Below are 9,918 nucleotides of genomic sequence, written 5' to 3'. Positions count from 1 at the left end.
ATAAAAATTCTCAAAATTAATTCCATGCTCTTTACTTTCATTGTATGTTTAGCCTGGAATAACATGCCGAGGGAAACCAGAGGAAAGCATGCTTCCAGGAGCCCTATTGCGGATAGTGCACTGGTTACTACAATGTCTCATGCATGTTTTGGACTCCCTTCCACCAACTGCTGTCAATGCGTCTACCTTACCTCATCCAGAAATGTTTGATCTTCCAATCAAAATTCTCTCAAATATGATAGATGACCAATTTATGACAGCAGTGTTGTATCTGGGAAAGTATGAAGATCAAGGTATGTTCTGTTTGTTCATGCTTTACAATAGGGCACATTTGACAAATTTTCTAAAGCTGTTTTTCTTTTTAAACCCTTCTGTTACAGAAATGTATATGGATGTTTGTAAGAAGTGTCAAGAAATTCATGGACTAATAAAACAAAGTACTCATTTTGTTCCAAATCCCAAATTAATTGAGGTTTTGAGGTAATAACTGTGTACATTGTTTACTCGAATTTGATGCATTTGTCACTTTTTAGGTCTTAATGACTCATAACATTTTATTTTATAGCAAGCTACAAGAGATGGACCTGGATTTAGGTAGTAGATGTATACCTAGCTTCCAAGTTGTAAGTGGACTAGCTGCCACAAAAGATGGCTGTGAACCTCTTACTTACTGCCTCCAACCTCTTCTTGCAATTGAAGTGATGCAAAATCCATGCGCAGATACTTATACATTTGTTAGTCAACTGCGTATGATTCAAAGATTAAAGGTATTGTAATCTTTTAGATAAATCTCTTGCTAGGTATGTATTTTAATTTATCTAATCTGCATTTTCAAATTCATTGAACATAGGGTTTAAGCAATGCACGATTATATTGTGAGCTAATGAGGGCATGTTTCATCACTATAAATAATGTTTTGGAAATGCCTCAAGTTCCACAATGGGGAGCCTTCACATTTATTAAAATGCCCCAAATTTTACTTCAACTTCACACAACAAGCAAAGGTAACACATCTACCGGTATCTGTTGCATTTGACAATTACACAACTTATCTATCAACTTTGATTTTTTTTTTCATTTTTGTGTTGTCTTTGTCCTAGGAACCTTGGGGAAGGGGGAATTTTCACAAGATGTTGTAGATGCTCTTGAACTCCTCCTTCAGTTCACTCCACTTCTTGATATCATAGATGCTAAATGGCCTTCCAGTTGTGTAGAATCTCTACTAACAGCAATTTTGAAGGTTGGACTTATAACTGAAGAACACTGCAAGAAATATACTATAATGAGGTAATTTAATTAAGAAGTTATACTGCTGACTTTATTTTGATTATTTTTAATCTGAAAATTTTTGTGTGCTGACTGAACCTTAAATTTGTTTTCACCAGAGAAGAAACAAATTCGTCTAGTGCTTTGAAATCTGAACAAAGCAATACCATCAATTTCCCTAATTCCGAGCTGCTTCGTCAAGCAGAGGCCTTACTTGAGAAAATCCTTCGAACACTTGATGCTGATTATGTAGAAATTCAAGTAGGCACCATTTAACAGAATATTTTTTTCTTGAATCTGCTTTCTTTAATGCTGTCATTTATCATATTTAACTGTCTCTTCCTTAAGGAACCACTTCTGAGTGTACTTTGTCAAGTCCTGGATGGAATTAAGTTTGAACTTATTCTTGCTGTAGCCTCAGTTGAAGGAAAATTACGCACTTTTGTTTCAAAACTCATAAAGTTTAATGAAGGGTCAAAGCAAGTTGGTGGAGTTAATGGCAAATCTGCACAAACTAGAGCTATGCTATTTGACATAACATTTTTAATGCTATGTTTAATTGTTCAAATGTATGGTTCTGATGTAAGTTCAAAGTTTTAAGACCTTCACATATTATTGTTGTCATGGCCTTGAGTTACTATTATCTGTCTTATTATGTATCATTGCAGGTTGTACTTTCTGAGCAAGGAGGTAACTCATTCTTTGAGCAGTGGGCGAGGGATTGTATGGTGGAGAGGAAACAAGCCAAATCGCCTGATCAAATGTTGAAGTCTGTTGCACAACCTCGTGCCAATGAGTTATTAATTCAATTTAACAATGGAGAGGCAGATTTTCCCATAAGGTATCTTATATTTGTTTCTGTAACCTGCGATGATTTTTCTATCTACACCTGTATTCTATTCATTTTAACTAACTATGTACCTTAACATTTTGATAGCCAAGTAAAGTGGCATGAGGTGTGCTGGAGTGTTCCCTTGGCGATCAAGGAAGTTCTTGTCGCATGGGAACATGATGCCTTAACACCCAATGATGTGAAGCGTATTCTAGACACAATGAAAGCTAGAATGTGTTGTTTGCCTATTTGTGCAACTGCCTGGTTGTGTAGCTATATGCAGGTAAATATTTTTTAACATGTCAGAGTCATACTCTTTCTTTTTTTCTGGATTTTATCTTAAATTTCTTTTAAAATGACACACTTCACAGATATTACCCCAAGAAAAGCTCTTGAAGCCCATCAATATGGTACAGCAATTCCTATCTAATTCAGGAGCTGTTGATAGCTCTCAAGAAGTCAGTAGTTTCACTGAACGTGCAGACCTGATGGCAGCAGTTATTTGCAAAATGCAAAATGATGTTCCTATTGCTCAGCCTAAATCTAAAGCTAGAGTTCTTTCTCCTACCAGGTACATACATCAATTCATTTTTACTTTGCTTAGAGTGTGGGTCTAAATGTGTGTGTATGTTTTGTGTTTTCGTATGTGTCCATTACAAACAATTAATATTCAAATCATATTTTCCAGTATTGTATCTTGTCAACCTATCTGTGAGCAGCTAACAAATATCTGGAATGGTTTGCATCAGAGAGGATGGATGCAAAATGAAGCTACTCATCAACTTGAAAGCTTATTAAACTCCGGTGGAGCTAATTGGTTTGTTACTAATGTTGTGAAGGTGAATATTGCAGTTACCAATAATGACAATGAATATGAGAAATGTTTTTTTGCGTAATTTAGCTAAGTACTTAAAATCTTTTGCTAAAATAATAAATTTGTATTGTTTGCAGGAAGTTTTGAAGTACAGATACAAGGAAGATTTAGATCGTGCTGTAGATGTAGCATTTGCCGTCTTTCATCTTGATCTTGAGCATTGTACTCTTACCCTAATTTTGCATGTGCTACCACAATATCTGCACAATCGCTTAATGTATGTATTTCTTCAAAATATGTACTTGGTTTCTCAGTGAAATATTGTAACTCTTTCAAGAGCATATATATTAAATCATGTATTCTGAAAATTTTCAGGAGCGATGAATTAATGGAACCTCAAGCTTCTGCTCTAGCTAAGCTTAGTGCTTATTGTGTATTTGCCTCTGCTAATTTGGACAGTGTTGAACCATTTGCTGCTCCCAACTCGCGGAAACGAACTCGACCAGAGGATTATGAAGTAAGTTTGTGTTTAATTTGTGAATTCTCTCTAAGAAAGAATTACCAAAGTGCATATGCAAAACCATTCCAATTGCCTTCTTTTTAAATATATTTGCCAATATTAGTAGTCTGTTGCTGTTGTTGTGTACTGATGATTTTCATTTCACTCAGGATTTGGACTTGCTGGTTCCAGCATGTAAATTAATGAGACTAGGAAATTGCAATGGAGATGGGAAACAGTCAGTTCCATCTCTAGTATTTAATGAAGAAGAGTGTGTCAATGCCATAAAGGAACCTCTTGCCTCTGCCTTACGTAAACTTTTCCAGACCCTTAATATATTGGTTACCAGAGATGGAGAAGTTTCTCAACAGACTCATTTTGCCTTGAGGTTCATTCAACTGGTGGTTTTCTCTGGAAAGGAACATGCTGCTTCTGTTTTACGAGATATGCCCAGTTCCTTGGTGAGCCTAATTTTATTTTGTATTTCTCTTTTTATTTTTCGTTCAACAAAGTAATGGTTGCCATGCTTAATTCCAAAACTCGTTTTCAGATTCCAAGTTTAGTTCGAGCTCTTCCTGAAAACTTTTCAACTGATCTTATAGTGAGATTGTATGATATTCAAAGTATAACTGGCCGGAAATCCACAATAAGGGATCTTTGTTTGCTTCGCAACCTTAATCTTAAGTCACAAATTTCAGAATAAGTATATGTTGTTTTATTATTATTTTTTGTACATATGTATCGAAATAAATTTTATTTATGGTGCTTTGTTAAAACAGTTGTTTTTCTCAATTAACCTCACTCAACATGTTGTAAAAAAAATTTATTTAACAAATTAACAGCAAATCACAATGTCATAGTTTTCAACAGATGCCTTTATGATTTAAACTTACTACAGATATTTACTCTGTTTTACACTTGTGAGATCATAAGTGTCACAAAATTGCAGTTCTCCCAATACAGATGTAATTTTGATAATATTATGGACAGTATTGTTCTTTTCAATGAAACCATTTGCTTAGCATGAAATGCGCAATTGGTTCAAATGCAGAAATGCTGAGCTTTAACCTCAAGGCATATAATACTGAACTCAAAGATAGAAAAAATTCTTTCAACGAAGACACGGTTCAAGTTGGAGATTCCCAAGCACCAAATTCTAATCAGAAATCTAATAGCCTCTGAAAATTTGTTTTCCATAACAAGCCAAGACAGATGGCAATTTCATTGTGTTGTACACCCATTACAAATTGCTATAATGTAACATCAGTCAACTAATTTTGATTAGATGGAGTCTTGGCCTCTACTGCAATTGGTTGGCTGACAGATTTATTCTTCTTTTCTGAGCCCCAAGTTTCTAAATATCCCATTAAATCACTCAATCCTTCAAATTCTGTTCTGCTCTGAGGAGGATCATTTTTCCGAATCTTAGGTAGTTTATCTCCCATTTTCATGCGAAATTCGTGAAGCTGAAACAAAGTGTTTGTAACATTCACTATAAACGTGACAAATGAAGTGAATTTATGTAAAATAAGGATGTTTTTTAACTTACATTGCTGCATCCTGATAATTTCCAGATAGAAACAAATAAGAGACCGCAACCTCCAACAGCATACAATGTTCCCCAACCCAATGCTCGTACAGCCAGACCAGCACCACTTTCAGCTATAGTTGGACCCATTACTACGCCTTTATCAAAAAATACAGGATCTTTCTTTTTGGCATAAGAAAGTGTTGCTCCAAAGCCAAATAATGCTGAAAATCCAGCTATTCCGGCTAAAAATGCTGAAGCTGTAATGAAGAGCAGAAAGATAGAAATTAGAGAGCAGATAGAAACAAATATTCATAATTTTAGTGAAAAAAAAAATAAACAGAATGTTGGGAAAGGAGGGGTAGGTGGGGAACAAATCACTAATGCATGTGAGAGAAAACCCTTGTGGATAAGGGTACAGAGGGTACAGACAACATGGGCAACATAACCTATTTGAAAGAATCCTTTAGCATATTAATTCTTCAAAAATTGCACAAACGTACCCTTAAACGCATAGTTAGGGTCTCGCTCAGCTTGTGTCATGCCATCAGCTATACTTCCTCCGTTTGTAGAGGACTGACCCTCGGTTTTTACTTCTGTATTCATTGTAAATGTGGTCTGCTGCAGTGCAGCAGACGGCAGCGGTGCGAATTGGATACTATGGTCTAGTAGGTGGACGTAAACAGAGCTCCGTGCCTTCAAAAAAACGTCATAGATGCTAACGGTCGACAAAAAATATTAAGTTCCATTGATAGTAATCGAGTGACTTTACGAAGAACGCAAAAAAAATCAAAATGTAAATCCATCAAGACACTGTTACTTTTTCATACATGACCATTATTGACAGTCTTCGAGGGTTTGCACTGTTGCCAACCACGAACCAGAGTGCTCTTTCCGGTTAAATGGGCTCGATCCGTCGGGTCATTCCCTCGATGTGATGCTCAACTCGACACAGTTCGAATTAATGTTTAACCAATATCTTTTTGTGTTCTGATAACAATATTTTATCAACTGACACCATGGCACTCTCCGACCTGCCCGATCACAGGGGACTCAATCGAAAAGCACAGGAGCAGAAAGCCAGCAGGAAGCAGTCAAAGATTCCCGCAACAACCACATATGGGGAGCGATGAGAGCGATTCTAGCAATTCCCGGTGATTCCCCCACCCCCTCTTCCCCTCCCCATCTTCAACACTCGACCACCGCAAAAAAGGAGAAAAAAACACTCAATCAAAGCAGGCGCAGCAGCATTACTCCAAAATGAGTAATGGCATGTGTTTTCGGCATTCCACACAATTTCGAGGACCAAGAAGCTGCTACTCATCAGGCCAAAACTGCCGGACGGTCTGCAGCCGGTATACCCACGAGATACCTGCACCAGGCGGCACGCCCTTTGCAAAGATCTGGAGGATATTTTTCTTTGTCTGACAAACAGTCCCAACATTTAACAGAGCGCTAATGGGTTTATTACAACTGTCAAGCATATTTGAAATTTGGCAACATATTAAAAATAAAGCCCAATACTGGTCTTCGTGATTCTTGTCAAATTTAAAATCCCCATTTTTATTTATTTTGTTTTATTTTTTGGGGGAGGGGGGGCTTTGGAATGAGGTATTTTACGAATAAGAAGAACAGGAGGAATCCCGGCCGACGTCTGCTCCCGGACCATAACAAAGCCACGACCAAGCGCACGGTTTCTCGCGTATCTCCGCTAAAACTGAAAAGAAGTCATAACTGTTCTATATCATTTTAAAGCTGCGAACCTCAAAAATCTGGTACACGAGAAACCGTTTCGTTATGCGCCAGTGACCTGCGACTTGTTGTGGTCCAAAAGCCGTGATTCCTTCTGTTCTTCTTATTCGTAAAATACCTCATTTGTGGTGAGTGCCTCACTAAGGAATGACTTGAAGCGCGGCTGTTACCCGGTCCGGAGGTGCGGCGTGGGGCAGGGCGTGGTAGGGCAGGAGGCAGGGCCGGGGATAGGGCTCATGTGAGCGGGCGGGTGCGTAGCGGGGCCAAGGCAAGAAGAAGGCCAGAGGCCGAGGCAGTGAGGCAGACCGGCCGGACCGGGAGGAGAGAAGATCAGTGAGAGAGGCGCCGCCCGGTCCGCCCGTCCTGTCCCGCCCCGTCCAGTATCAGTGACGGGCTCGGGCCCGGGGGTCAGTCAGTCATCAGCCAGAGCCGCTCCAGCACACTCAGTCCGTGGCCCGTCGTCGTCGTCGTGTCGTTTTGTTCTTACCGCGACGGCGTCTTCGCCGTCATACTGACCATCCTCGGCCCCTTGCGCCGCCCCCCTCCCTCCCGCGCATCGTGAGGGTGGAGGTCGTTGGCGGTTAAACTCATCGCGCGGCGTCGTGTGCGGCGAGCAGCGTCGTGCAGCGCCGTGGTGTGGTGGTCGTCACCGAGGTCGTCACGTCGCTATCATCTCTACTTGCTCCGGTTTTGTTCGCGGTCGCCCATATTTGTGGAGGTGCGACTGGTGTGCCAGCGCGGGGTCGACCGGCGCCCACGCTTAACGACGTCGTCGTCGACGACGTGCCCGGATCGCCGAGGCCCGCGCCACCGCTTCCCGCCATTGTGCGTAACGTTTGGCTGCTGCTGCTGCCGGCCGGCCGGCACAAACATCCTCGACGTCGCCGCTGTCTTGGCTGAGGAGCGATTTTGGATTCGGCGCGCTACTGCTGGCCGTGGTTGGTGGTGGTGGTGGTGGTGGTGGTGCTTTGGTGGAGGGTGCTGGACAGTACATACGGCGGATGGGGGTTCAATAACCACGTCACACCATATCGTCACAAATCCATCGGCACAAAACACTCAAATGGCGCTGTTGAACAACTGACTGGCTGTGACGCGTGTGTCGGGTGAGTCTAGTGGAGGTGCGCGTGTGACAGTACTAACGCATGCCTTATACTAGTTGCGTCTGGCCGTTTGTTGACGCGAGCGTGTGCTGGACTGGGACAAAGGCCCGCCCTGCCCAAACGCCCGCTCTACAAACAGACGTTTGTGACGCTGTATATCACTTACAAGTGTGTGACGACAAAGTTGTGTACGTGTGTTTGTGTTACTCACACACTCACACACACACACACGAGTGACGCATGGTTTGTCACCGTTATCACACTCGCGTGTTGTTGTCGTATTCCCCCTGTTATTGTCCCTTTTTCTTCCATCGCGCACCTTTCGAGTGCAAAGAACGTCCCTCACTTTTATTTGTGTGAGTGCATGTGCCCTCCTCATCCTCCCCATCTCCCCCAACGACGATAACGCACCCCGTGACGCCTGTGACTTACGCGACGAGGCTCATGTAACCGATGTTAGTACCAAGTACACAACAGTTTCTTACATCTCAAGTTTATTTTTCTTCCCTTTTGTATGCCCTTATTTGTGCAGCTCCCTGCCGGGTGTAGAGCAGCGTAGAGGAGCCAACGTAAATAAAAGCACCTTTGCTCTAGTAGCCACACCGCCGGCTACATCACATCCTGCTCTGCTGTAAGAGGGAGTGTTAGAGAGAAGTAAAGGGGCAATCCGATGGGCAATCAGTACTGATGCGCGCGACTCGAAAGCAGTTTGTGTCCTGGTGGGTCCTGTTTGGGGTACTTTCTGGTCTTCGGCAGGGGGTGCTACCTCGTGGAGCGGCGGCCCGGTGGAGCGGCTGAGGAGCAGTAAAACGCCCCGCCGCCACGGCCCGCGGAAGCGTGTCCAGTGGAGCGGCCAGACTCCAGAGCGGCTCCAGCCCGACTCCGGCCACCGTTTATAATTTTGAGGCTCGTTTATCGTGATTATTAGCAGGCCCGTTGGGCTTGTGGGAAAGTAAGAGTGAGTGGATCACCGACTGGCCGCGGCCGCGCCCTGGCGTTCTCTCCTCCTCCTACCCTCTCCCTTCCCCGCGACGGCGAGACGGGCGCGGGTAGGGGAAGAGTGGGAGTTCGGTCGGCGTGCACGTTTTAAACATATCGTGGTATTCTGACAGGTGGGCGCACTCCACGAAGCCACCTTGGCTCTCACACTTTTTCGTGTGTCCTTCTCCCGAGTACGCGCGTCGTGGTGTGGTGTCCTCCACTATCACGTTGACCCACATATTACGAATAAGACCGCCCGTGTGCTTCCATCAATCAGCCGGTTTCGGGGCAGCCTATGACGCGCGTTTGAGTCAAAAAAGTATCCCCCACCCCCCAATCTCTCTCCCTCCTTCCTCTCTCGCAGTCAGCTGCGTCGTTTTTGGACGAGGATCCGGAGACCCGGAGGTGTCATGACTAGGTAGCAGCAGCGGTGCATCCAGGCGAACACGACAGGCAGGCGGTCAGCGTCAGCCGCGGGGCGGGGTGCCGGCGCAGCCCCACGGTCCGACCCGACGGCGAGTAGAGGCTCGACCGGCCGGAGGACCAGCTGCTGGTCTGACTGAGACAGCATCGAGTCGATGCCACGGCGGCCATGGGTCGCCTTGACCCACCGGCCCGCTAGCAGCCCGCAGGGGCACGGGGCGGGCCTCTAGGATGGCCCACTGCAGCGCCCCGCCCCGCGGCCTGAGGCACGAGGTCGCGACGCGGCCCGATGAGCTGATCCTGCCGCCCGGCCCGGCTGGGCCCGGCCCATCACCATCGCCGCTCGTTTCCTGTATGCCTTCTTGAATCCCTTGTTACGCTGGCCCGCTGACACGCTGGCTGTCAAAAAGTCAGCGCTTTGCTTCTTGGATTGCTTATGTCACCGCCCCCATTTACTCCCACCCACCCAAACTCATCATCATCACTTATTATCACTCCAAACTCACCAGCACTCAAACTCACCATCACTCAAACTCACCACCACTCAAACTCACCATCACTCAAACTCACCATCACTCAAACTCACCATCACTCAAACTCACCATCACTCAAACTCACCATCACTCAAACTCACCATCACTCAAACTCACTCACTCACTCACTCACTCACTCACTCACTCACTCACTCACTCACTCACTCACTCACTCACTCACTCACTC

At 44.1% G+C, this 9,918-nt stretch overlaps 3 protein-coding genes across 3 annotated transcripts in view; 2 read left to right on the top strand and 1 right to left on the bottom strand.

Moving 5' to 3' along the window:
• LOC113210605 (mediator of RNA polymerase II transcription subunit 24) overlaps positions 1-4,187 on the top strand; it is a gene marked incomplete in the record, with an annotated part of 7,109 nt that extends 2,922 nt beyond the window's left edge. Inside the window, 15 exon segments of the mRNA XM_052271436.1 lie at positions 53-293; positions 381-480; positions 566-767; positions 851-1,004; positions 1,101-1,287; positions 1,386-1,527; positions 1,615-1,848; positions 1,935-2,107; positions 2,204-2,381; positions 2,470-2,669; positions 2,787-2,937; positions 3,050-3,189; positions 3,288-3,429; positions 3,582-3,872; positions 3,962-4,187. Of these exon segments, the coding sequence (XP_052127396.1) occupies positions 53-293; positions 381-480; positions 566-767; positions 851-1,004; positions 1,101-1,287; positions 1,386-1,527; positions 1,615-1,848; positions 1,935-2,107; positions 2,204-2,381; positions 2,470-2,669; positions 2,787-2,937; positions 3,050-3,189; positions 3,288-3,429; positions 3,582-3,872; positions 3,962-4,114 (2,688 nt within the window).
• Positions 4,188-4,219: 32 nt separating this feature from the next.
• LOC113210608 (transmembrane protein 242) lies at positions 4,220-5,797 on the bottom strand. The gene is made up of 3 exons (XM_026428689.2): positions 5,443-5,797; positions 4,961-5,199; positions 4,220-4,877 (listed from the first exon to the last, which is right to left on the bottom strand). Exons 1-3 carry the CDS (start codon positions 5,543-5,545, stop codon positions 4,683-4,685), a joined length of 537 nt encoding a protein of 178 aa, XP_026284474.1. The 5' UTR covers positions 5,546-5,797; the 3' UTR covers positions 4,220-4,682.
• A 1,273-nt stretch (positions 5,798-7,070) lies between these two features.
• Positions 7,071-9,918, top strand: part of LOC113210607 (zinc transporter ZIP1-like) — a 10,192-nt gene continuing 7,344 nt past the window's right edge. Inside the window, exon 1 of the mRNA XM_052271445.1 lies at positions 7,071-7,797. The gene's annotated coding sequence lies outside the window, so the exon portion shown is untranslated. The remainder of the gene's footprint in view (positions 7,798-9,918) is intronic.

The sequence above is a fragment of the Frankliniella occidentalis genome, unplaced genomic scaffold (genome assembly GCF_000697945.3).
Source record: "Frankliniella occidentalis isolate FOCC.00 unplaced genomic scaffold, Focc_3.1 Scaffold162, whole genome shotgun sequence".
Classification (NCBI taxonomy): domain Eukaryota; kingdom Metazoa; phylum Arthropoda; class Insecta; order Thysanoptera; family Thripidae; genus Frankliniella; species Frankliniella occidentalis.
This window is presented reverse-complemented; position numbering and strand designations above follow the sequence as displayed.

Bases quoted from the DNA above. Each gene is read 5' to 3' on its own strand.
- LOC113210608 (XM_026428689.2), bottom strand. From the start codon at position 5,545: ATGAATACAGAAGTAAAAACCGAGGGTCAGTCCTCTACAAACGGAGGA. The intron at 5,200-5,442 runs GTACGTTTGTGC...TCTTCATTACAG, and splicing joins CCCTAACTATGCGTTTAAGG to CTTCAGCATTTTTAGCCGGA. The intron at 4,878-4,960 runs GTAAGTTAAAAA...ACTTTGTTTCAG, and splicing joins AATTATCAGGATGCAGCAAT to CTTCACGAATTTCGCATGAA.